This window comes from Tiliqua scincoides, chromosome 4 (genome assembly GCF_035046505.1).
Source record: "Tiliqua scincoides isolate rTilSci1 chromosome 4, rTilSci1.hap2, whole genome shotgun sequence".
NCBI classification, from domain to species: domain Eukaryota; kingdom Metazoa; phylum Chordata; class Lepidosauria; order Squamata; family Scincidae; genus Tiliqua; species Tiliqua scincoides.
The window spans coordinates 130,632,874-130,660,781 of NC_089824.1; the positions used below are offsets into that span (position 1 = coordinate 130,632,874).

Below are 27,908 nucleotides of genomic sequence, written 5' to 3' on the forward strand. Positions count from 1 at the left end.
AAACAACAATGCAAGCCTTTTCCTCAGGGAGAAGAGCCAGCTCTTCAACTTCCCTTCCAAAAAATGGACATTTAATCCACATAATACAAATGATCCTTTGTGCCAATGGGGATGTTAGATGTATTCTACTACAATATGACCTTCACGATGTATGTATGCTTGCCATACTTTGTTTTTAAACACTATTTCTGAATGGTGATCTTTATCAGAACTATTTTGGTTAATACAAAGGAAGAAAGATTTAATCTCTTGAAATGGAAAAGATCTTAATGCTCATAGCATGAAAATTAAGAACATAAGTGAATTCTGTACTTATTTCTGAACATAAGAAAATAAGTGAATTCTGTACTTATTAAAATGTATGGAAGTAGTAAGACTGACAAATCAAAAAGCCTCCAAAGAGATATTCTATGGCTATAGTATTCTGTTCCAACACTTTAATTAGCTATTTTGGTCAACACCAAGATATGAATTTCAGTGTAAGGTCACACAACACTGCATGACTAGCTCTGTGTACCCAAAAATATATACAATAATTCCAACCCCCCACCCCACCACAAAGCAAATCACAAGCTTTTTAACCATGAGGGAAGCTTGAAAAAGCAGCTGGCAATCATTATAACACAATAAGACTTTTTAAACAAACAACAACAAAAAAAGCATGGAAGTCCTTCCACACACTTGAGTGATGGCTTGCTTGCTTGTGGATAAAGCCTACCTAAACTCTCCTTGCAGCAACATGGCTTTTGAGCACTATCTACACAACAGCAATGTGCACAATAAGCACATAAATTGGTTATAGGGAGACTCAGGAACAAAAATACTAGACAACAGAAAATGTAGGCTTGCAATTATGTTTCTAGACTATTCAGCCATAAATACCACAGATTGCAAGCATCAAAATACAACAACCTTTCAGTATAGAACAAAACATTTATATTTTTGTACAATTAGGTAACTCGCTTAGTTCTGGTGTGTTCCATTGGTGACCATTTGTAAAGAAACTTGTGCAGATTTTCTGAAGAACAAGGGTCTTCAAGATGTCCAAATTGTGCTGCTTCATTAAAAGCACAAATGCCTGAAAATTTTGCAGCTTACCCTTTGATAGCACTGAGGCAGAGCACTTTCCAGTGAAGGAGGAGTTCGCTGCATCAAAATCCCAATGGACTCTCTTAAAAGTGGGACCACGCTGGAAGAAATGTTAACAGTCATTAATATGGCTACCATTATTCTTGCACCAACACACACCAACACACACCGAGAGAGAGAGAGAGAGAGAGAGAGAATACAAAATTTATGCAACACATGAAAATTAAACTCCTTTTCATCTTCTGGCCCTCCAGAACAGATGAAAATCTAGATAGGCTTTTTAAAGTCAGCCCAATAAAAGAATATCAGAGGGCAAAATTTCAAGCACATGTGTTGAGCTGCAACTGGGGTTATCAAAGTCTCTCTGCTGACAAGGAAAACAACACAAAACCTTATTGAGAAGGATTTGTTACTTTTGGTTTGATCCACTTTTGTTTCCTGAAGTCATCCAGAGTCATTACTAAGATCAAGAATTCTTTGGTGACGGCGATCACTTTGATGACCTTGCTATAAGATACCCCAAATCCATGGAATAAGATGGGGGATAAAGATATTTTAATGAACAATTAAAATTTTAGGTGATTAATTACTCCAATTCATCAATTAACATTTGTAGCATTGTAATGTTGTCAGGCATGAGACAGCTGCTAAAAATTGAGCAATAACAGATTGAGAGAATCAGTCACAAGTAGAACAAACATACTAGTCTTGTAGTATATCTTAACTTTTCACAGAAAGGATAGAACCAGACATGCACAACATGAAGTGAGCTACAATATATTTATATTAATAAGATTGCTTCTGAAATTATTCACACACGAGGCTGATTCTTCAGAAAGCCATCTGGACAACATGCTCAAAGATGACCTTGTGAGCTAAAACTGGGTATATAGATCAGATCAAGCTCAGCAGACCATCTTTGACTAAGTGTCATGATGAGCCACCATAACAAAATGTTTCCCATGGTTACTCAGGCATGAAAGTAGTGCAAGAGCCAGATCATGGACACAAAGAGCATATTCAAATGACTCTTGGAAAAATTAAGTCAGAAGTTTCAGAGTGTTTTACCAAGACTGCATAAAAGGCCATTTCAACCCAAAATCAATGGATGCTAGGAATTGTATACAAAAGTAAAAGAGGAAAACTTGGTCCCCAAACTGCTTGGACTCTACTTAAGCCATTTCTGCCCAGCCCACAGTTGTACACATTTGATCCCTGTTACATATATGCAACATTGGGCAAAAAAGGCTTAAAGACAATGGCTGAGGACAAGTATGCAACTGAGAAATTCAGGTCAGGGAAATGCATTAACTTGGCTGGTCAAACAGGAAGCTTGGTATAGCAGCAATGTAATCTCTGCTCCTCTTCAGTACCAACCATTCACATTCAAAGCCAGGTAGATGGTGCGCTGGCAAGGCATGGGTGAGCAAAGTCATGCTTTTAAACTTACACAGAGTAATGCATCAGAGTCCAGAGGTGGTTTTACAAACACTCAAGAACATGATAGTAATACTAGGGCTTACTCCTGTAAGATCCTCTAATTATTTAGATGACATCCTAGTCATCTCTCAAACAAAAATGAGCTGTTTCCTAGAACAAGATTATGTCCCAGTGTCATGAATATGTACAGTTTAGGCCTAGGTTAGCATGTGAAGCCTGAACCAAACTAAGTCAGTAACGGAGAAGTGGCTAGCAGTTCTTGTTCAGCCTTTATTTGGCATAAATATTTGGTAAATAAGGTCTCTGAACAGACACCATACCGAGAATAGAGACCTAAGCAATACACAGACACACAGATCAGTCAAATTACAGATAGCCAATTACAGACTTTGCCAGGATGTGATCTGCTCAATGGTTACTTGGGACCAATAGCTTGGCTCGGTTCAAGTTACTCAGGTTTAGAAACTGTGCAACTGAAAGGGTTATATGCTCGTCGTCACACCCCAGAAGGTATTGAATTATAGCATTCTCTGAAAGCCCTGTTTTAGCACTGAGCAAGGGAGAGAAAAATTGATGTCTTAGCGCTTGATATTTAGGACAGCGCAGCATAATGTGTATAGATGATTCTACTTCGCCTAAGAAGCAGTTACACAAACGTTCTCCCCTGGAGGCATTTCTAAATCTGCTGAGTAGATCATTAGAGGGGGTCACATTACAACATGCCAGGGTGAAAGCCCACCTCTCCGGGGGGGGGGGTGTATTAGGAGAGACAGATATTTTGGTTGTTGACCAAATGTAATTTTAAGTTGGAAATTCAGCAGGGAACATTTTTTTTGTGCTGCGCCTAAAATCTCTTGCATCTCTATGTCATGTAGTCTGGTTGTCATAAGCCTGATAATAACCTCAGGAGAGGAAGCCCCTTGTAGCTCAACCTCAAGTCCCATCTGTTTGGCTAGCAGTTCCTAGCTGCAAGAATGTGACTAAACAAACAAAAAGATTGTTGTCTTTCCTTTGCTGGCCAGAAAGGACAGACAACAAGAATTACAACCCATTGGAATGTTTAACACCTCAGTAGACTGAGGGGCTCCTGATCAAGCGGAATGGAATGCAGCTATGGAACTCCAGTGGGGAGGGGTAAGAACTAGGAGGGCCAAGAAGGTTCTGTCCTCAAAAGTTTCTGATTGGACAGTCTAAATAAGTATGAAGTCACCTCATACTTCTTATGCTAATAGTACTAATGAGTGCCCCAAGGGGTGTATCCAGTTCTTCTTGGGCAGAGTTTTTGGGCTGCAACATCTTGCACGCGGTGAGCTCCATTGTCCACCATGGGCATCTGGCCTCACAGGTAGCCAGAACCTAAAAGATCTACAAGAGTAACCGATTTAGGTGAGAGATAGGTATTAATAGAGATAGCCAGCTAGCTTTATTTTATTGCTGATATGTTTCCTAGATGTTTATGCCTCTAGCATTTGCTGCCTTATGTAACCTTATGTACTTAATAAACTAAAATCCCTATTACTAAGTTGTTTCATTACCTGTTGGGGACAAAGGTTCAGAATCCTGCCTAGCCGTTCAGCAAGCTACCAAGTGCTCATTGAGGTCTAGTAACTTGAGGACTGAAGCTTTAATTGGAGAAAGCGCTCAGTGCCTGTAAGGGACAGAGTTAAGCCTAGAGAGTCTCAGTGTCCCTGGACTGAGGCATTGGCACATACAGAGTGGTGGCAGTGCTACTGGACAGGGGGGCCTTGAGGGCTTTAGGGTTTGAGAAACAAGAACTCTGAGCACCCCAAACCCCCCTAAGTTTACGACACCCAGCAAAAAACAAATTTGTATTACACTAACAACCTGTGACTCAGGCATCTAAAGAATAGCTAAAGAAAGATACATTACAGTGACAGAATCTAGAATCGGAGGTTGTGCTCTTCCTGAAATATACAGGGAAGTGATGACACTGATAAAATAATCACTCGTGCTTTAAATCCAAGAACCGTTACAGCAGTAATTACAAGCCATAAAAATGTATAAGAAATGTGAAAAACATTCTTGCTTTTGTGTCTGGCTTGGGAAATGTTTCTCTTATGATCCAAGATAATAAGCGGGGGAGGGGATAATAAAACAAAATTAGTAGGGACTGGTTTAGCCATAATGAAATTACTTGTCTAAAACAGTGAGCTTTGCATATTCTTGAAGTCAGGGGATCCAGGGGTTTTAACAGAGCTGAAGCAGCTAGCATCAGGAAGCAATTAAAGGCTCCCTTCTGGTAACTGTAAAGTGATTACATGAACTGAGCCAGTGGAGATGCAAAGGTTCCCATGATGAAGGGGCTTGGAAAGCAAACAGGCATAATTTCGCTGATTGGAATACTAGGGTTTCTTTGGCTCCTATGCAAGAAATAGAGTACCCAGAATATATAATAGATCCTGACTAACCAATACACTCAGATGCAGGGCAGGGTCATGAATTTTCAGAGAACTGGAGTTATCCATCACGCTATGTTCCTTACATTAGTAGAGGATCAGTTCCTAGGGTCTTCACTTAAGTCAAAATATCTGGTTCTTGCTTGCCCAGCATTAGCATACCTGCTTGAAAGCACACTTGCAAGAACATACATGTACTTCACCTGCACAAAAATGCCAATGCAGCCATCTGCAAAGTCCATACTTGGGGAGGCAGTGTAATTACCAAGTCTTGCCTATAGCCTCGACTCCAAGCAGCTTTTATTTTGTCAATGTCTTCACTGCTGTGTCTACTTCAAAGCTCAGACCAAGCCTGTTCATAAGTCAGATGTTCAAAACTTGCTTTGGAAGCTGGAACAGAAACAAAGGAGCACCCCTGACTGAAGCAACAGGAATATTGCTCCTCATCTTAGTTTACCTACTCTCAGGTTACAGCCAGACCCTATATTATAGCCAAGAGGAAAGAGTAGGCTGGGGTGAAGGGCAGGAAACTTTTGCCTAAGTCACTCCCCAGTCATCTTGTGAATTCACAGCCTCTGAGAACATGAACAATTATGGTGGAAATGCACCCTTCTCTGTAGATCTTCCTCAGATATGTGGCTTATTTACAGTATAATCAAAGAGGGAACCGAGAAGCCAAACTATGCAACTAGCAGACCTGCTCCAAGCAGCTCCAGGTTCTTGGAGCCAGCATAATGATTTAAAAAGAGAGTGTTGCATTCAAACAATGCAATGGCAGGAGTGCAGCAAGACCATGCAATGCACTGCCACTGCTTATTAGGCAAAATCACCAACAATATAAGAACTGGAAGCACAAGAAGACACGTTTTAAAAAAAATTTTAATTGTAATTTTTTACATTTTAATTTTAGTCTTATTTTTCCCCACACACTATTTCATATTTATGGGTTCACCAGCCTAGGTGGTAGCTATTTTACTCTTAATTCTAAGCCTATTTTAAACTTACAAAGAATGATCCACACTAATTGCCTTAAAATCAGTTCCAAGACAGCAATGGGATGAGACAAAGACATTTCTCTCCCCCCCCCCCCCGAAAGGATGTAAGGGCTGGATAAAACAAGGAGTCATCAATTCAAGTAACACAAGAGAACTTAAAGAGTGGCTAAGATGACCTCATAAACACTTTTCCAAAAGTCTGTGGTGAAGTGTCACCATAGGAGAAAACTATGTCAGGCCATCATACTGCTAACATTATCCATATAACATTTTGATAACGTCCCCACTTGAGCCTTAAAAAGAGCTGCTGCAGAGGTTAGACATTAACCATTCAGTATGCATATGAAACAAATGCATATGAAACGGTGCAGAACATGAGCCAAAAGATAGTGAGACAATAGTATTCCAATGCCAAATAAAGGTTTAACACATTTCAGGAAGTTAACTTGCCCTTTCATGAACAGGTGCTTGCTGTCATCTTGTAGCAACCAGGCGTGCAGTTACACAAGACATGCAATGATCTCATGACATAAACATATACATCTATGGTGATCAATCATACTAAATTTGAGAGTCTTTCCTTGCAAGAGCCTCTAAAAATTACATCATTTAAGGGAGCTTTCAATTGTGCCAAGTCTCCTCACTGTGATATCTGATGAATGCAGAAATATAATCAACCCTCAAATAAACCACTGTGTCTACTGCTGTAAAAAATAGGCACACATTTAAACTGTAATCTCTTCTTTCAGATGATGTGCCCTGCAGAATTCACACTGAATCCATTAACAGGACTCCCAAGATAAAAGGGGTACAACTGTTTGATCTGGTCCACTATGTGTGGCAAACAGGAAGTCTGGCCAAAATATATGCTAATTCTTGGTGGCTTTTTTGATTAGTCACACCACTACAGGAAAACTGCAAAGCTGTCTCATGCGACAGCATGGCCAACTTCTCTTTGCTATTATTAGCCTCTGCTCCAGACTGAAGTAAACAGCATCAAGAGAGATGTCCCACTGAAAGATTTCATAAGAATTGCATATGTTGGTTGCAGTGATCCTGTTACATGGGTGACTAGAGAAATTAAATCTGACAGGGCACTGACTGGACAAAAGCAACAAAATTGGACTGCATTCCAGTTCCCTGGCAACTGCACTCTTTTCCCAATTCCACATTGGGGTGGTTCAAACAGAAAGCCAAACCATGGTTTAGCACTGTATGAACAAGCAATCAGATGCTTCAGGTTCATGTACCCCTCCCTCGCAATGAGTATAAGACCAACCAGTTTGCCAGAACTGACAAAGTATCTCCAAATAGAGATCAGAATCAAAACCCACTTTCTAATCTGAGTTTCTAGGATAAGCACAAAACCAATCTGCCAATCTGCTGGTTCTGGGAAAAACTAAAATGGGCCTCAGGTCTAGAGAAGCAGCAGGTAATCACCATATACTGAGAACAGAGAACTCGCATGAGGCTGAGGCTCCCAGCTAATCATTCGTAGATACCAGACTATGGTTTGGCACTGCGCCTAGACCAATTCCCTACAACCAAGCCTTGGATTTCAGACCTGAGCATCAACCAATGACATATTCCAGCTTGACAGCCAGGATTAACTTCCACCCATTTATGCTATTGCTCCTGCAGCTGCACTGACTGCTGGTTCGTTTTCTGATGCAATTCAAGGTGCTGGTTTTGGACTTTAAAGCATTTACAGCTTAGGGCTAGGGTAACTAAGAGACCACCTCCTCATATACAAGACAACCCATCCCCTGAAGTCATCTGGAGTGGCCTCACCTAGCTTCCTATTATAGCTGAAGCTACGATGGTGATGACTGGGGAGAGCTTCTCTCTGTGGTGGTATTACAACTGGTGGTATTATTAACTCCCTCCCACTTGAGCCAAGTCTACATACTCCTTATTAAACTTATTTGCCTGACTTTCTCCCTTTACTTCTGTCACTCAAATTACCCTTGTTTTATCAATTTGCACTGCTATTGTTTTAAATGAATTTTATGCTATTTTTATTTATTGCATTCTTTTTAACTACTACGTTGTTAGTTGCCTTGGGCACCTCAAATGTAAGAGGAAAGGTGGGATTTAAATGTTTTAAAACCAACAAAATTTCTAGACTAAGTAACAGGATGAAGAGAAGACAATGAAGAAAAAAATACCTTTGGAAAGTCTCTCCTAGTAAGGAATAGGAAGCTCTGTAATTGGTAGTTTCACATTGAAATACTGATATGATATTTACAACAGATTATGACATAGAGAAATAGACTTGGGTTTGGCCATGAGGAGTACTAATGTAGCAAGGCAAAAGTTCTGGGGAAGATGTCCAGAGCTCGCTAACATAAATACAAACCTCGATAGATAAAATGGAAACTTGTGGGCAGGAACCACAGTCACTGTATTCAGACCAAAGAGAGGAAATTTAAGACTGTCTGCAATTTATCTCACATAAAGTTTGTTAGAGAAAAACCAACAGTTGATTCTGAATACATAGAACTAACCCAGCTGAATACGGCATCTAAAGTGGGCCCCAGCTTTATTTCAAAATCATTTCCTTTCAGCAGAAACATTCTGCCACCAAACTTATCACACTATTGGGCAACTGCATATCTCTGCAGATGTTTACTTTTTAAAGTTGTTGAGGGAGGAGGGGAATGAGGTTGGTGTAAACTGACACATTGCATTTAAGCTCACAGAATTTGGGGTCAAGTTTTTTCATGCTGTTTATTGCCTTGCTCTTTCTTTGCCAATTCCTTTTCTACACTAGGCACGGGTTTTTCTCAAATAAAAAAATGGGTTGCTTTATAAGTGCTTCTTCCATTAGCAAAGCAAGCTGTTTGCTCTAGGGGTATGTGTCTATTTTTACAAATTTCCCCTTCCCTCTTGCACCCCCAAGTATCTGTTCCTGATGGTTCCCTAATTCTCAGGAACAGATTTTCAAGGGATGCAGAAGGAAGGGGAAATCACAAAAAAAACACACACACACACACCCCCGCACAAACAAAATGTCTTCCACAAACAGAAGCACCATCTTGGAAACAACATATTATGTACTAGCTTGATGGCAGATTTGATGCAACAAATGAACTAGTACTGCAGTTAGCACAAATGTGTGTGGCTCCTACACACTCAAAAAAAACCCCAACAAATCACAGAACTTGATTAGTTAGAACTGGAATAATTCAACATGAGTCCGCACCTGGCTACTACCAATACAACTCAGACAATACAAAACTATCTCAAGAAAGAAACAACTAGATATACAGTGTCAAACAGGAAAGTAGGTTTTCCAAACATCTCATTCAACCACTGTAAAACCCAATGATATGGGAATCTGATATACCTGCCTGTATTACCTCTACACATCCAACTATTATAAGTTTCTGTGCTTGGGAATGGTTTTGCAAATGCTTGCCCAAGGATGGTGAACAGCTACTTTCTGCTCACCTGCTGAGATGGCAAAGTGCCTTCACGAGACCAGGAAGGAAAAATAACTGGATGTTAGTTTGCTTAGGACATAGCAGTTAGCAGAAATGAGAAGGCTAGTTACAGACAACTCCAGGACCTAGGTCCTAAATGAGCGCAGATATCAGCCCTATTCCAACATCCATCTAGACCAGTGTTTATCAAACTGTGGGTCAGGACCCACCAGGTGGGTTGCGAGCCAATTTCAGGTAAGTTTCCATATTCATTTCAATGTGTAGTTTATTTTTAAAAGACTTGATACTACCATGGCATGTGACTGCATTTGAGGAAATGTTACAGATCTGTACTTTTTTAACAGGCTACGATGTCTAGGCTTTTAACAATGATAGTCAATGGGGCTTACTTCCAAGTAAATGTACAGAATTGCGGCCTGTGGGATGTTTGGGAATTTTTTTTAAACAGATCAGCAACTGCTTGGGAGAGCAATGAGGTTTTTTTTTTAAAAAAAAAATTTTAAATATAATTTTAAACTTATTGTAAACTTTTAATTTACTTTGATTTGATTTTGTCAGATGGGGACTGTTAAAAATGTTTTCGGCTTGATGACGTCACTTCCAGCCTAATGACATTTTGATGGGTTCTGATAGATTGTCATTCTAAAAAGTGGGTCACAGTGCTAAAAAGTTTGAAAACCACTGCCCTAGACAACATTAGTACTGCATATGACCTAGCAACCTTATCCAGACTACTGGAACTCATTCACCTGTTCATCTTCCAACTTGATACATGACAAAACTTGACAACAATGTTTTCCTTCTTGTTAGATAGAACAAACCGGTCAACCAATATTGCAAAATAATACGTGGGTGAACATTTCAATCTCCCAGGTCATTCCACTGCTGATAAAAAAAGTCACTATATTTTAATACCAAGGCTTCAAAGGGCGGCTCTGGCATAAAGTCACCAAACTAGAATTCATCTGTTCAATCTGAATTTAATTGGGACTCTGGTTTCCCTTCCCATCACAGCTATTAAATAAGTACTGTTTTAGGTAGAACAATACTATTAACACAGTAACTGCTGTTGCTAACAGATCACTGTTATTTTGTATACATTTGGACTTTGCATGCCAATTTCACAGATCTAAAGCTACCTCTTGCACTTCATGGCCACCTGGCTCCACTGTTTGATAGAATAGTCTATATACACCCGTATATCCGTCAAATGAGGACCATGCACATGAAGAAATGGGTACTAGTCCAAAAAAAAAAAGCATAAGCCACAGAATTCTTTGTTGCTGTCATTTAAAAAAAATTTTTAAAGGAGTTAACCAGTTGTGAATTTGAAGATTAGATTGAAAGGAATAGAGATTATTAATCTGAAATAATAATCTCAAATGGAATAAGAAGATAAAAGAGGTTTTTGAAAATTTAACATATATCGCGGTGGAAATTTAGGATATTAAGATATAAAGCTGTAAGTAGTTAGAATATTTGACTTCACCCATGCTACATTAGAGGCATTTTTTTTGCTTTTTTATGTTTCTTTATTATCTGTTTTGTTTAATTTTTTCTTTTTTCCTCTTCTTTTAGTGTGATTTTCCTGTACTTTCTCTGTTATTATAAAATCAGGACCGCTCAAACCCTGGCCCAGGGGCCGGATCCAGGGTTCAGGCAGATCCGTCTGTGTGGTGAGCAGACCTTTCCATTCCACCCAGACACTGCGCGAAATCCTCCTCTTTTGTGGGACAAGGATGCTTTGGGCAGTCACATCTGCCCAGATGTCCTGTCACGCGGTCTGCACCAGACAGCAGACATGACCGTCCAGAAAGTCCCTGTCTCCTGAATGAGAAGGACTTTGCATAGCGCCCGGATGTAAATGGTCAGCTGTGGTCCAGATTGGGACCGCATTCCAAATGCACAGCGGTCAGAAGTCTGGGTGCCGCTGTTATAATGAAGAATAATTTTTTTTGTTAGGCGCAATTCCAATCTGTCAAGAAATGTTTTAAGAACTTCATAGTAATTTGCATCAACACTATACACATATCATGATATGGACATTGTCAAACCTCAATGCAGCAAGGCCACATTGCCTCATATATGGCATGACTGAACTGGGCCTCAAAACAAGACAATGACACAGCACTAAAAAAACAGAACTTAGTTATGCTGACTCTTCCTATACTAACCAACAAGTCAACATAAGCAACTCAGGCTTCTCTGCCCCAAACTTTATTTCCAAGTGTAAAGAGATGGATTACTTTGTAAGTCACAACAATGACCTACAGTGTCAATGGAATTTTTTCCCCCATTGGAACAAATACAAATAATATTCCTTCTCAGTCTTCTGCACCAACTTCCACCATGACACTTGCTTTCAGGGGCCAGAAAAGTTGTTCTGTAGCCAGCTTTTTTGCACCTTCTACCTGTCTCAGAAGCCTGCCTGAGACAGAAACTGACCTGGCAGCTGAGGCGGAGCTTCGCAAGCAGGATCAGCTTCCTGTACACATTCAAATCCATAAGAATGTACAAATCCATAAGAATTTGGACAGCAGCTGAGGTACCGCCAGTACAAGTACCACTAGCTGGCAGATGTGATTTATTGTAGACTCCTGCCCATTTCAACAGATGCCATCATGATTGAATTGAAAAAGTACATGAATTCCGTATCAAATGATACACAAGTATACTGCTTTGACCTGCTGAAATAGTTGTTTAATTCAGTGAAATAAATTTTACTAAACAAGAAGCTTTCAATTTTACAATGGGAAGAAAACTAATTATTTCTGTGTTAATATGGTCTTATCAAATGCTTACCAAGAAAGTGCCACTTGGAACAGTAGGATTAAGGAGCAAAAGCATTTGAAGAGCAGATTATGCCACAGAACTGCTTACAAAAACTGATACCTGTGCCAATTCATCTGAACAACATTCAGAGGATCATTAAAACCTACCTTTATTCTGCAATAACCAGCATATACAATTCAGTATAAAAACTTACAAAGACTTGTACAGAATGTTGTCCCACACTAAATGTTCCGAACATTCTACTATATTTTTCTTTGGTTTTCTTATCTGATTTATGAAAGATCTATGGGTGCTAGGGGTAGACTTGGCTAACTAGTAATTTTTATATTTACTAAGGGAATAATTCAATTTCTCTGATGCCTCAACATGCCTCTGTATAAATAAGCTATCTTCGCAGATTGTAAAGTACTAATCTAAGGGAGTTTTCAAGAGCTGTCTTCATTTCCGTCTTAAGACTGAAAAAAAAATGCAGACCAGGATTACTGTCATATCCCTATTCAGAAACACCTTTTACATTTGCTCCTTAACAAATGTTCCTTCCTTAATGTAGACTGATGAAGAGTTATGTGTAGCTGAAAAGCTTGCATACTGCATTGTCAATTTCTATTTATAATTATCTCTAAAAGTAGCAAATATAAAACAAGAATACAAAAACTTGTCTGGCTCAAGAATTTGTCTGACTCAAGTATCTATTATTGTGAGAAATACACTCTAAATAAACTGAAGTTACACTGAAAAAACAAAGACATTTCAGCAGATGCATACAGACATCAAGCAGGTTTCTATGAGAAGTTTGGCAGCTCAGTTTGGTAGACAGGCTACATTGTGAGCCAGCAGGCTGGACTCCACTGAATTTGAGGCCATTCTGCTCCACTTAGTAGTACAGTACATTGGTTTATATAAACACACACAACAGAGAGAAGATGTTTCAGAATGTGGGTCAGAAGGGCCATTTTACAAATCTAAAATACACAAAATGGCATGCACAAGAAAGACTGGCTGGTGAAAGAAGAAAGTGTTTATAGGTATGAAAATGTAATAAAAGAAAAGGGCAGGATGGAAAAAAATACCAAAGAAACGATGTTACAAGGTTTGTTGATGAAACATATAACACGTTAGGATTCCAAACCTAAAGGGTTGTGACTGAAAAGCTTCTGAGCACTTATAGTGGCACTTACCTTACCCCTATAAGCAGGGCTATCAGCATTGAACAGATAGGGTCAGCTATCATTAAACCATAGTTCTGCATCAGTACTGCAGATATGATTACACCAATACTTCCAAGCGTGTCAGCAACTATGTGTAAAAACACACCTACAAGAAAGGAAGTTTAAGGTCAAAAGAGGTAGCTAAAATGTTTTTCAACATGAAATTTCAGCAGGACCAGAATACATGGGGGAAAAATGGCACTTAAGGCAGCAAGAGACGATATTTACTTGCAGGATCTACTTTCGCACACCTCCTTCTCAAGCTGAAAAGATTGTTTCAGAAGTCCCAGATCTTGTGAGGGAAGCCCATGCTATGGCTACTTCCTTATTAGTGTTGCCAAAACTTCCAGGAAAAGCTGCCACACAGGCATCTTCTAAGCAAATGGAAGCTTTACATTAGACCAGCAATATGAGTAGGTGGCACATGCAGAAGCTCCCATGCCAAACATATTATGAGAACAGGCCCTACCGTGTCTCCCAGATGGTGAAGAGCAGTACTAAGGGCATGGTAAAATTTGTCACATCAGAGACCATCAGCTTCCCATATGGTTAATTGTATATATTTTTTTAAAAATATTTTTTAAAATATTTTTATATATTTTATATATTTAAATATTTATTTTTAACAATACATACACTACTCTTTCAACAATGTTACCAGAGCAATTTACAAGTTACATGTTCACCACTGTGTGAAAACTCAAAGTAAATGGTCGTCTTTTGTCACCTATTGTCATTTAAGTGCGCAAAGGATTCAACACTCTTTTGAGAGTCTAGGGTTTTTGTGGGATGATTATTTTTCCAATTAAGCCAGGGGCTGTAAAAAACATACTTGGTGACAGAAAAAATATCTTTATCTATAAACCACAAAAGACAAAAACTGGGCTGTGACCCAGAGTTAACAAAGAGAAAGCTTTACCAAAAAGAAACTGAGCAATATTACTTGTTTGAGATTCTGCAGATATCATTCACAATTTACTAAATAAACTACTTAAAACTCCTATGTAAGTTATACAAATCTGGGAAAATGACAACCCACTATAGTACAGGTGAATGTTTTTGTAGTTATCCAAAAACTAAACCTATGGGTCCCTCTGCTGGTAGTTGGGGGGTATAGCAACCAGCCATGTATTAACAGATATGGGGAAGGGGGAGAGGACTTGAAAAATACATTGGCAGTATTCTATACAATTCTTTGCATTCTTTTGCATGACACTTATCAGAAAAAGGGGGAGGTTACAGGACCATCAAAAAGCATTTACTCTTGCATGAATAAGCCACTGGTCTGTAACTAATAAATCTAGCATCTGCATTACACAATGTATAAATGTACAGAACAAGTATGTGGCACACTCTGCAGGCAGATAATGGAAAAGCAAGTTAAATAAGCTCTCCTACAAAGAGATAAAATATCAACTCTATATGTTCATGACTTGCGCACTGCTTTATACTTCTATTTGTCAAACTCTCCTCTTGACACTGTTTATGAAGCTACAAATACAAGTAATTTAACACACTGATAAATGAATAAATTTTACTAATAACCATTTTCTCTCAAAAGTCCAGACTTTTTCAGTGTGGAAATCCAGGGATTTTAAGAAAGAAGTTGGCAAGCTCAGGAAAACACTGGAAATGAAGCTTTGCTGATCCTTGTGCACCTGCCCTCTTCCAGCATTGCAAGCAAATCTTCTTGAAAACAGTGTCATGTGATCACCCAATGAAACCAACTGGTGGCAGATTTAAGATGGGCAAAAGGAGGTGCTTCTTCACACAGTACAAAATTATTCTGTGGAATGTGTTGCCACAAGATTCGGTAATGGCCACTTGCTTGCATGGCTATGCACTTCCTTCTAGTCAGAATGGTAATGCACTTCCTCCAGGTTCAGCAACAGTATGCATCTGGACAAGAGCAATGACGGAAGAGTAGTATCCTTTTCTTTCTGACTTATGGGCTTAGGCAAGACTAGATGAGCCTTTGGTTTCATCCAGCAGGAATGTACTTAAGTGTCAATTACTTTAGAAATGCTGCATTTTAATCCTTCATATTGCAACAAATAAAAAAGATAGTTTCAGAAAATTCATGAAAGTTCAAGAGTAACAGAATCTGCTACATGCTAAGACTAAAAGTTGCATTTTCCTGTTTCCATTTTGAAAACTGTACATGAGCTCAACTCACTCCCCAGTAAATAAGTAAAATTTAACACAATCTTTATGAGCTTTCAGTTACCTTGCTGCTTTATGTTCTTCCCAGTTGTCTAGAGGGCTCTAGAGCAGCCATTTTCAACCACTGTGCCGTGGCACACTGGTGTGCCATGGATGGTCTGCAGGTGTGCCACAAGAGTTTGGGGAAGGTCATTTGTTACTAAGTCCACTGGAGAATGCAAGCCCCTGCTGTCAATGGGCGTCAATTGTCCAAAAACTGATGGTGTACCTTGACAATTTTAGTGCCTTGTCATTGTGCCATGAGATGAAAAAGGTTGAAAATTGCTGTTCTAGAGGATTATGACATGACCTGAGAATTCTCCAGACTGCCCTAAACCTTTGCAGCCATTATGCAAATACCAAACCTAAGGAAGAGTCTCTCATCATTCCCAAAGTTCTATCTAGTAGCTCATAAGAAATGCACACTAGTTTATTTCTCTTATACTTTGAAAACTTTTAGTTATGCAAGGCTATCACACTGAGTGCTACAGTTACTAAGTTCAAAGCTTCAGACTTGCAGGTTAAACAGAATATATACTTGTATACCAGTACAATTAATAACTCATTACAATATCAAGTAGATGTTTGCTAAATGAAACAGGAAGAAAGTGGTTTGCTCTTATTCGTGAACTTCACATAAAACTTTTTTCCCTCCAAGGGTCAACATTATGCTCATTTAACACACTAAGTTCATGTCATACCTTCTAAAATCTGTTTGCTGGATCCTGCAGCCATTTCAATGGGATGGTCATCTGTAGAGACAGTAAAAAACTTAAGGTTTTTTTGTAACATTTATAGAGTTGTGTTCAGTTCTGACGTTCTTTTTAAGGACTCCTTTTACAAAATGTAGCTTCCTCTCAGTCAAATGCAACTGGGGAGACTTTACCCACAGTTGCATTTGAAACCACAGAACAGTTGTTTTTACTTTCAATCGCAAAGAAACTACAGGGGAAAGGGGTGTGGGGAAAACACATAAATTAGCAATTCCTCCAAAAACACAGAAAGATTTAAAGGCAAGAAGGGGAAAGATTTGGAAGGAACAACTTAACAATGAAGCCATAGGAAAAGCCTCCTTGTCTGCCAACTCAGCACACAATGTCAGGATTTCTAAACAATGGATGGTATCTAAGTGCAGTCTGCAACTAGGCTGAGAATCCTAGGAGCAAGTTAAACAAAGCCAGAACATGTAAAGCACTGAAACCCAATAGTGAGAATTTAGATTGGAATTATCTTAATAATATTACTAGAGTCCAAACCAGCTATAACACAGATATTTCAATTACTTTCCCTAAAAACAGGTTTTAAAATAGGTGTAAACCACAGAGGAAGAAGGGCTTGACTAAGTCCAGGAGGTTGCCAGCATTGCTAACGAGCAAAGAGAGAGAGACAAAGTTAGAGCAAAGGACAAGGAATCTTCCTTCCATAAATGGAAGTCTTGCCCTAATGAGGAGAATAAAAAGGAACACAAACTGTGGCAAAAGAAATTCAAGAAGGTGATACGGGAGGCCAAGAAAAACTTTGCGGAGTGTATGGCCAGCAACATTAAGGGAAATAATAAAAGCTTCTTCAAATAGAAGTAGGAAACCTTTCAGAAAAGCAGTTGGCCCTCAGAGTGTTGAGGGAGGAAAAGAGGAAATAAAAGAAGACTTGGAGATACCAGAGAAATTAAATAAGTTATTTGCATCTGTCCTAAGTTTTTGGGCAGGTACCACTGCCTGAACAGCCCCTCCTGACTAAGGCATTAAATCACATAGAGGTTAAAAGAGAAGATGTTTCAGACCTAATTGACAAATTAAAGATCAATAAATCACCACAACCAGAAAGCGCCGATCCAAGAGTTATTAAAGAACTGAAGAACTAATCCGCTGATCTCCTGACTAAAATATGCAACTTGTCCCTTAAAATGCCCACAGTGCCAGAGGATTGGAGGATAGCAAATGTCACACCAAACTTTAAAAGACAAGGGAGAGGGGACTTGGGTAAGATAGTGGAATGCCTCATCAAAGATAGAATCTTAAAACACATAGACAAACAAGCCTTGCTGAAGGAGAAACAGCATGGCTTCTGTAAGGGCAAGTTGTGCCTCACAAACCTTTTAGAATTCTTTGAAAAGGTCAAGAGGTATGTAGATGCAAGAGAACCTGCGGATATTATATACCTGGATTTTCAGAAGGCATTTGACAGTCCTTCATCAAAGGCTGCTGAGGAAACTCCAAAGTCAGGGAATTAGAGGGCAGGTCATGGATTAGGAACTGGTTGAGGACCAGGAAACAGAGTGTGTGTGTCAATGGGCAATTTTCACAGTGGAGAGAGGTAAAAAGCAGAGTGCCTCAAGTATCTGTCCTGGGATTGGTGCTTTTCAACCAGTTCATAAATGATCGAGGGACAGGGTTAAGCAGCGAGGTGGCCAAGTATGCGGATGACACAAAACTTTATCAAGTGGTAAAGACCAGAAGTGATTGTGAAGAGCTCCAGAAAGATCTCTCCAAACAGGGAGAATGGGCCGCAAAATGGCAAATGCGTTTCAATATAAGTAAGTGTAAAGTAATGCACATTGAGGTAAAAAACCAAAACTTCACATATAGGCTAGTGCAGTGTTTCTCAAACTGTGGGTTGGGACCCACTAGGTGGGTCGTAAGACAATTTCAGATGGGTCCCCATTCATTTCAATATTTTATTTTTAATTTATTAGACTTGATGCTACCATGATATGTGACTGCATTTGGGGAAATGTTATAGACCTACACTTTTAACAAATATACTATGTATATTCTTTTAACAATGATGGTAAAGGAAACTTACTCCTGGGTAAGTGTGGGTAGGATTGCAGCTTAGGACAGTAAAAAATTTTCCTGCTTGATGATGTCACTTCTGGTCAGGACATCACTTCCGGTGGGCCCCAACAGATTCTCATTCTGTCCCGGTGGGTCCCGGTGCTAAATGTGTGAGAACCAGCCTCACCAGTGGTTAGTAGGTTCTTAACTGTCTGTGACAGATCAGATCTTGGGGTGCTGGTCGACAGCTCGATGAGCGTGTTGACCCAATGTGCAGGGCAATGAAGAAGACTAATTCCATTCTAGGGATCATTAGAAAAGGTATTGAGAATAAAACCGCTAAATATTATAATGCCATTGTACAAATCGATGGTAAGGCCACACCTAGAGTATTGCATCCCAGATGCACCCAGAGTATTGTACTGGTTGCCACATTTTCAAAAAGGATATAGTGGAAATGGAAAAGGTGCAGAAGAGAATGACCAAAATGATTACTGGGCTACGGCACCCCCTTATGAGGACAGGATACAGGATTTGGGGCTCTTCAGTCTAGAAAAAGATGCATATGGGGGGACATGACTGAGATACAAAATTATGCAGCAGGTGGATAAAGTGAATAGGGGGATATTCTTTCCCCTCTCACACAACACCAGAACCAGGGGACATCCACTAAAACTGAGATTTGGGAGAGTTAGGACAGAAAAAAGAAAATATTTCTTTACCCAGTGTTTAATTAGTCTGTGGAACACCTTGCCACAGGATGTGGTAATTGGATGCCTTCAAAAGAGGACTGGACAAATTTCTGGAGGGAAAGACCATCACAAGTTACAAGACATGATGGGAATGTGCAACCTCCTGATTTTATAAGTAGGCTACCTCAGAATGCCAGATGCAAGGGAGGGCACCAGGATGTAGGTCTCTTGTTGTCTTGTGTGCTCCCTGAGGCATCTGGTGAGCTACTGTGAGCTACAGGAGGCTAGACTAGATGGGCTTTTCTTATGTTCTTAATAGGAGGCTCCATACCAGACAATAATTGTTATGGATTTATAAGGTAAGATTTTTTTTCTTGAAAAAGGAAGACTCTTTGCATAAATCAGGCTGATCAACACTCTTCCTTTCATAATAGAGGCATTAAGAATACCAGTCAATAGAGGTATTTATAACATCTTTATCCCACCTTTCCTCCAGGAAGCTTAGAGGTCGAATACATGGTTAGCCATTCCCGCCCATTTTATCTTCACATTCTGCGTAGTAAAGTTAGGTAAGCAATGATGCCATGGTCACTGTCATGGAGGTGATGCCCCCCCCCCCCACATCCTCTCAGTGGAGTGAGTGGGAAAATGTGGGAAGAAGAATGCTGGGGGATGCTACGCTTTGAAGATGCTCTTTCTGTAAGATCAGGGTTAAAATCCTGATTGGTTGGAAGTGTTGAAATTGTTTGAAGTAGATGGAGAACTGCAAAGCCAGAGGAATAAAACTGACAACTTAGATGCCAGTATGGAGAGTTACTGCTCTGGGAACCAAAGAGGAGTAACCTGCAAAGAGGCCTGTTATCTGATGAGCACAGGGGCTACATGACTAGGTGCTGTCAATTTGGAGCTATGCCAGGTACCTGAAAATTAGATGCTATGTGGGGTCACAACAGAGGAGCAGATTTTTTGGACAGGACCAAAAAGGGCAGTAGCTATATACATGAGAGAAGTGAACCTATAGTGGTGTGGTTCGTGGATTAAGCGCAGTGGGACTCTGTTTGAACATCCATTCCAGCCTGACTGTATGGTGGGATTCTGAGAATTTAGCCATTGTAGCACTTAGCACTTTGCTGTTTTCTGCTGCCTTTTATGTATTTCACTGCCTGGAAATTGTAATCTGCCTTGATGACCCTTTAAATGGGGTGGAATGACAGCATATAAATATTTTAATTAATAAGCAAACATATACAAGCATAACTTTGAGACTCCTACTTCACATACTTACCATGACAGTAATCCTGGCTCTTTGAGTGCCCATGGCTGTGATCATGAGAATGGCCGTGTTCATGCCCATGCTTGGAATCATGACTGTGGCCATGTCCTCCATGACTATGGCCATGGCTTAGAGCACCATTAAACAATGAATGACTGTGCTCATGTCCTGTAAACAGAGAATATTTTTAATCATGAGTGCCAACTACTCTAGGTCAATTTTTCCACTGGCATAGATAAAACAGGGAGAAGAAGGCACAGATTACCGAAGACAGAAAAACCCAGAAAACATTGTCCTACCACCATGGCAGCTGAAATAGATGGACCATTTGAAGACTTTAAATAGTACTCCTAAATCTACTACTGAGGCAGGCTACCCCCTTGAACAAAACAACTCCATACTAGAGTTGTAATCTGAAGAACAAAAAATTACTTGATTCACCATACAAATCAAGCAATTAAAATTAAAACTGAATGTGCAAACTAAAATATTTATTTTTGAAGAAAAAAGCACGCTCTTCATTTTAGATGATACACAAGGCGTACATAGGGGGAAAATGTCACAACGAGGAAGCGCTGTGTGCTCGCATTTTTAACATGTTCTAAGCATCGGGGAGCCCTGTGGAGGATTGCACTCACCTGTAAGCAAAAGCACCCCCCTTCCATTCCTGTTAGTGATGGAATCCTGGGGATCGTGTCGCTGCCCTCTCCCCTCCCCTGCAAAGACTTACCCCAGGAATAAAGCTCCTGGGAAGTTTGAGAACCACTGATGTATGCTATATGAACTATACTTTGAACAACAGCATGTCTGAATTGTCAGCACTTTAGTTCCATTACACATAAGGCATTTTCCATATAGTAGTTTGTATGTTTACTGCAGTTTAAACAGTGTTATTTACCTGCCACACATTAAAAAGTAATTTCACACACTGAATTTAGAAAGCAGCAAAAAGCCAACACAGGTGTCAAAAATGCTCACAGCTGTAGTAACACACTTTACGGGACTTAATTGGTTGCCAGTAAAAGCAAGAAAGGGGACTTTAGCTCTTACAACAGAGCAGAAGTTCAAAACCCATGCTGCTTCACCAGCAGTATTCTGCACTATACAGCTCTCCAATTGCTTCTTACTGTAGCATTTGGCTGATGCCACGGGGACAAGGCCCAAGTGGCCCTAGGATGTGGGGGGGAAAAACTCCTTTTCCCTTTAAAATTATTTCGGGGAGCAGAGGAATTCCAAGAAGTTCATCAGGTTGGTTAAACAGGACCAATGGTTGCCACCACAAAAGAGAGGAAAGATGCAGCACCACAATGAGAGCATGAAAAATCACACTGGGGCAAAACACTGAATCCTATAGTTTGCTGCATAATAGAACACAATATAGGGTCCTCTACTGGAACTGAGACAAAGGAATCAATAAGAAGAATAATTATTTGAGCATCTTACCAGAACCATGGGAGTGGCCATGTCCACCATGTTGAAACACAAAAATTCCTATAAGGTTTACAAGGAACCCAAGTATGGAAACAGGAAGAAGTCTTTCATGATGCACATCCGGAGGCTCAAGTGCTCTCTGCAACAGTGAAGCAGAAAGTTTCAGAACAAAACATTTCAGAGCAAGTCATTTACGAACACCATCTATTCTCAGCTTCCCTTAAATATCAATTCTGTGTAATCCACATTCATTTTAATATGGAAACTACTTTTTTGAAGGCTCACTAGTATGAAAACTTCTGACAAGAATTCTATGCAATCAAAATGCTTATGATAAAATTAATACTTAGCATTTGTATAGTACTTTGAGTGTAAGAAGTGCTTCACATCCTTTTGCACTCTTTACAATAACCAAGACCAGTAATTAGAAGTATCCCTGTATTGCATCTGAGGAACTGACAGTGAGGAGTGGCTTTACCTAAGACCACCTGGTGAGATCACAGTAGAGGAGAGATTCAAACCAAAGAAGTAACAATTCACAACTCAGTCTCTTTGCAATTCATATCCCTATACAGTCATATTCATGTACAGTCAACTCATATCCCTATAGTAGTCATATCCATCTCACCTAGATGTATCAAAGCTTATTTCCCCACTACTTTCATGGCAAGTAAAGCATTATGCGTAGTAATAACAGGGTTAGAGAGGGGATTTAACTCTTTGTCAGAGACTTCCGGTAAGCCGCGGAACGGATAGCAGCGTTTTTACTTCTCTCCCTGCGTCCAACTGAAATATAACAGATTATGCCTCCAATTAGGGGGAAGAAAAGGATAAGAATTAACCTCCCAGATGATAAGTATTCAAGGGAGGCGAAGAAAAAAAAGAAGGGCTGCGAAAAGAAACTTAAAATACATCACCAGTCTCAAATAGTTTCTTATCTCTCTTCTGCAAAGGAGCAGCCGGTTGAACAGGATTCAAGGGCCGTGAGTAATAACTCCTCTTTGCCGCCCTTGTTATCCTTCTTGGGTGACACTGCCTGCCCCTCTCCGGACTTTGTGACCAGGAAGCAACAAGGGAGGGAAAGGAGGAGAAAGAACTCTTCCCCTGAGGGGGAGTATGATCGGAAGGGTGAACAAACTTTGGGAGCTGGCTTGCCGCCGGAGATTCTTGTACAGCAGCTGAGTGATGCTTGTTTGATGTCTGCGCATACGTTATTGTTAATTTTGGAGCGGCTGGGTGGAATTGGAGAACAGGTTAACTCTGCGTCTCAGAACATCTCACAGCTTGCTGCCTGGTGTAAAAGGAATGGAGCTAGTGAACCAGAAACTAGCCTCACCCCACCCCCCTTTCTTCACCACCAGCAGAAATGATTAAGAGCAATCATCGGTCAGTGGGGCCTGCTTGTAAAACCCAGCTGTTATTGCATTCTACAGACATCGTTTTACACATTCCACGATATGATGCATTTCTTTGGACTAACAAGCCAAGAATTTTGAACTCCCTATCGCAGCTGCTGAATCATGAACTTCATTCTGAGGAGTTATTGGATTTTTTTTTCTTCCCACCCGCCTGAATTTTAAGCGACTTTTTTTATCTTTTAGTTCTGTCCACACTTCTAACAAGTTGCTCAACATCAGATCTCATTTGAGAGCTTGCAATATTATTATCCAGAGAGTATTTAAACAAGCTGGACCTAGGTTGAAATTTACAAGGAAAGTTACAAAGACTCCAAAGCCACCTTCCCACTCTTCTCTCTCTTCCAGCTGTAATATAGATAAGGAACAACAAACTAGTTTGAATAGAATCCATTCTCCCAATGTTTTCTGTGCTACAGAAATAGATGGAAAAATTACAGAATCAACTCAGAAAACAATATCTAGAGTTTCACCTACAGAGCCAGAGATGGATTGTTCCATTTCTAGCTTGGATGGTCTATTCACGGCTCCAGCTCACTCCTTTTCAACTTCTAATGACGTCAGCATTGACAGCTCTGCTCAGCATCTTTCCTCTTCATCTGTGCGATTTTCTTCTGCCACCTACGTCTCTCCCACTTCTTGTGATGTAGTGAGAGCCGTCTCGGACCCTGATTTTATCAAGCATGTTGTTGTTCCGGAGAAGCTTAACGATCATTCAATTACCACCTTAATTTCAGATGTTCCAGCACGGGCGGAAATGACAGATGAACTTAAAGAAAACTCAAGGGCTGTTGCAAATTCTTTCAATACTGATGATTATGTCCTCTGCATGCCCAGGCCAGCACAGCCATCCGCAAATTGCTTGTTAGCTCCTGATAAGGGGCCTCTATCTCAGAGTGCATTATATCAGGATCATGGTTTTCTCCTGCCTGTTAATGAAATCCCTGACCCCTGTCCAGGTGCCATTTTTTTAAATGACCCTCATTTCGATAATTTTACTAGTTTTTTTCTATCTAACAAATCCAAACCCTCGATTGCTGCTGTAGGTTCCGAGACTTCTTCCTATAGCAGCCTGGATCTTACTCAAAGGGGTCTCCTCTCTGTTAAGTCTCCTATGGGCTCTCCTTCTTCCCTGCAGGGACAACCTTCCATGTCTCCAGTCCCTTCCTCTGTTTTGACTAATGATGCCCTTGTTTTATATGATGTCCCTGCCCCCCTTGATGGACAGGAGGAGACTTGTAGGAGCAATAGTGTGGTGGATTCCTCGCCCTCTTCTGATCCTCTCCTTCTCTACCTTTCCCCACTAAAGTCCTCTTGTCCCTCCCCATCCCCTTCAGTCTCAGTAGTAGATTCCACCAGTTCACTCACTCATTGACTACAGCTCTCTTTTCCTGTCTCTTCATCCCCCCCCTCCTTTAACTATTATAACCTGGAACATTTCAGGCTGGTCTTCCAAGCGTTCTGACAAAGATTTTATCAGATTTCTTTCCCAGTTTGACCTTATCCTGCTGCAGGAAACTTGGTCTACGTCCCCAGTGTCTTTAACAGGTTATACTTCTTTCTCTACTCCTGCTTTTAAGAGGAATGTTTTTTGAAGACCTTGTGTGGGTCTTTGTTGTTTCGCCAGGTCTGGATCCCCTTATAGTATTACACAGCTTCATACTAATTTACTTTATTTCCAAATTTTTCTTCTTCAGTTTAAAACAGTTCAAATTCTTCTTTTTAATGTGTATATCCCCCCAACAAATTTGGCCCCACCAGATATATGGTCAGATCTTGGTGAGATTGTGTCTGTTTCTTCCAAATCTCATCCCCAGGCTTCCCTGATTATTTCTGGAGATTTTAATTCTAGAATTGGTTCTTCCAATTCAGTTTTAGCTCAATTTATGAATTGGCATTTTGTAGACCAAATTCCCCCCTGGTTCTCAAAGTCAAGACATTCCAAAGATTCTTCAATAAATAGTTTTGCTCCATCCTTTTTAAATTTGTGTATTTTAGCAAATGTATTTATTTTAAATGGTGCCAGGGGTCGGGACATCCCTGGAGAGTATACTCATTTTTCTCCTAGAGGAGCTAGCGTGATTGATTATGTTTTAATTTCCTCAGACCTTGATCCCCTCCTCACTGATTTTTATGTTAGTCCCCATTCAGAAAGTGATCACTCACCCATTTGCCTTTCCCTTCAAATCCCTTCTGGGGCTCCTTCCTTTTCCTTGCCTTCCCCAAATCCAACCCGGCCCTACAGATGGACTCCTGCAGCAGAGCAAGGCTTAGCTTGTTGGACTCAGGCTCCTATGACTATTTCTCTTTTACAAGATTTATCCTCTTCTAAGACCTGTCCTGACGCAATTAAAGTTTTTAATTCTTTAACTGCTTCTTTGGTTGGTCATCTGAGTGATCTTAGTCCGAATCTACCTTCTTCCCACGCCAGCAACACATGGTTTGATGCAGAATGTTGGAGGCTTAAAAAGCTAGTTCGCTCTTTGTTTTATTCTATCCGTAGTTGTCCTTCCTGTCATAATCTAAGGAATTATTTTCGTTTTCGAAGTGAATGTCGTAAAAAGTTTCAGGATAAACAGCAACACTATGCCCTTAAAAAGTGGTCCTCTCTACATCAAGCCATTTTGTCCAAAAACCACAAGGCCTTTTGGTCTGCAGTTACAAGTGCGTGTCGTCCCCCTTACGTTATACACCCTCCAATTCCAGAGGCTACTTGGGTTGATTACTTTTCCAAAACCTTTTATTCTCATCCTTCCCCTCCTCTCCTAAATGATGCCCTTCAGAATCTCCCCGAATGGTAACCGGTTTCCCCGACCGAGATTCAAGATCTAATTATCTCTCTTAAACCTGCCAAAGCTCCAGGCCCTGACCTCATAATTAATGAGGTCCTATTAAGCAATCCTGGTTGGTGGGCAAACCCTCTAGCTTCACTTTTCACCCTGATTAACACCTCGGGTTGTTTTCCTGATGCATGGCGGCATTCGTTTCTTTTTCCAATTTTTAAGAAAGATAACCCAGCTCTTTCGTCCAATTACCAACCAATAAGTCTTTTGTCCAGCATTGGGAAGATTTATGCCAAATTCCTCCTTTCTAAATTATCGTCCTGGGCGCGCTCAAATAACCTTCCAGGGACTGAACAATCTGGTTTTCGCCCAGGACTCTCCACTCTTGACCATGCTTTCCTTTTATCATTTTTAGCAGAGAAATATTCTATTTTTAACAGATCTAGTTTATTTGTTGCTTTTATCGACCTTCAAAGTGCGTTTGATTCTATAAATAGAGATCTTTTATGGAATAAGCTCAATAATTGAGGAATTGATTCCCGTTTATTATTTTTACTTCGTCAACTTCATTCTCATAATTGTTGTCAAGTAAGGATTTCCTTTTCTAATGTTCTTTCTTCTAGCTTTCCAATTAATAAGGGTGTGAGGCAAGGATGTATCCTTGCCCCCCTACTATTTAATTTATTTTTGGCAGATCTCCCTTCTCATTTAGCAACAAATTCTTTTTCTCTTCCAGTAATTAATAATCTTCCGGTTCCTATATTGCTCTATGCAGATGATGCTGTTCTCTTGGCTTTAACTAAATCTGGGCTAAGGGAACTTATAACTAAGTTTCAATCATACTGTAAGAAGAATGACCTCATCATTAATTCTAAAAAGACACAAATTATGGTTTTTTCCCGACACTGGTCCCCTTCCATTTGGTCAATCAATTCTCATTTGTACCTTCAAGTCAAATCTTTTAAATATCTAGGTCTTCTGTTTCACTATAAACTATCATGGTCTCTTCACAAAAAGGCAATTATTTCTTCCACTAACACCCACCTTTCAGCTATTGTAAATTTTCATTTTAATTCCGGAAATCAATTCATTCCTGCTGCAATTCGAATTTTTAAATCTAAGATTATTTCCCATTTATTTTATGGAGTACCATTATGGATACAAGTAGTTACCAAGGATATTGATCGGTTAGCTGCTTCCTTCTTTCGGAAGATTCTTGGAATTCCTAACCTTATTCGTCTTTCTTCTATATTAATAGAGCCAGGTCTTCATCTTCCCTCCACCTATGCCTAGCTGTTAACATTTAAATTTTGGCTCAAAATTCACTTAACTTGGTCCTCTGATTCTCTTATTTCGGTTCTATTAAAGGATTCCTATGTCTCCTCTTGGCTTCGTTCAGTGGAAGCAAAACTCTCTTCCATTAATTTTTCTATCGAAGCATTAGCAGATTTAAGCTTACAACAAGCTTACAGTATTATTAGGGAGAATCTTTTCTTGGCTGAATTTAATTTTCTCAAAAGTACCCTCAATCCCATTTGTTCTCTTTTCTTTGGTCTATCTCCTCAACATGCTTTGACTTCTAATTACTTTTTCACTCTCACTAATCCACAGCTGAAAAGAGCCTTTTTGCTAGCCCGTTTTAACATATTTCCTTCCGCAGTACATTATGGTCGTTTTTTGTGTATCCCTCAAGACAAACGTCTTTGTTTATTTTGTAAGGAAGTTCCAGACACTCTGTCTCATATATTATTTTTCTGTCCTCATCATTCTTCTATACGAAAATTACATTTAGCCACCTGGTTTTCCTATTATCCTCCCTCATGTGAATTTTCTCTTTCAAGGTTTATGGAAGATGCTATTGGATCCTTGACATTTGCTGTTGCCAGATACCTGGCTCTTGTTCTTTCAAAAACTCCTGCTTTTAGATAAGTTAATTTGTCATTGTAAAAT

The 27,908-nt window shown here is 39.9% G+C and overlaps 1 protein-coding gene across 1 annotated transcript in view; it reads right to left on the reverse strand.

Annotated features, from left to right (window-relative positions):
* SLC30A7 (solute carrier family 30 member 7) overlaps positions 1 to 27,908 on the reverse strand; it is a 43,965-nt gene that overhangs the window by 2,940 nt on the left and 13,117 nt on the right. The window contains exons 5-9 of the mRNA XM_066624022.1: positions 21,773 to 21,899; positions 20,342 to 20,497; positions 16,292 to 16,342; positions 13,359 to 13,494; positions 1,099 to 1,189 (exon numbers count right to left, since the gene is read on the reverse strand). Of these exons, the coding sequence (XP_066480119.1) occupies positions 1,099 to 1,189; positions 13,359 to 13,494; positions 16,292 to 16,342; positions 20,342 to 20,497; positions 21,773 to 21,899 (561 nt within the window). The remainder of the gene's footprint in view (positions 1 to 1,098; positions 1,190 to 13,358; positions 13,495 to 16,291; positions 16,343 to 20,341; positions 20,498 to 21,772; positions 21,900 to 27,908) is intronic.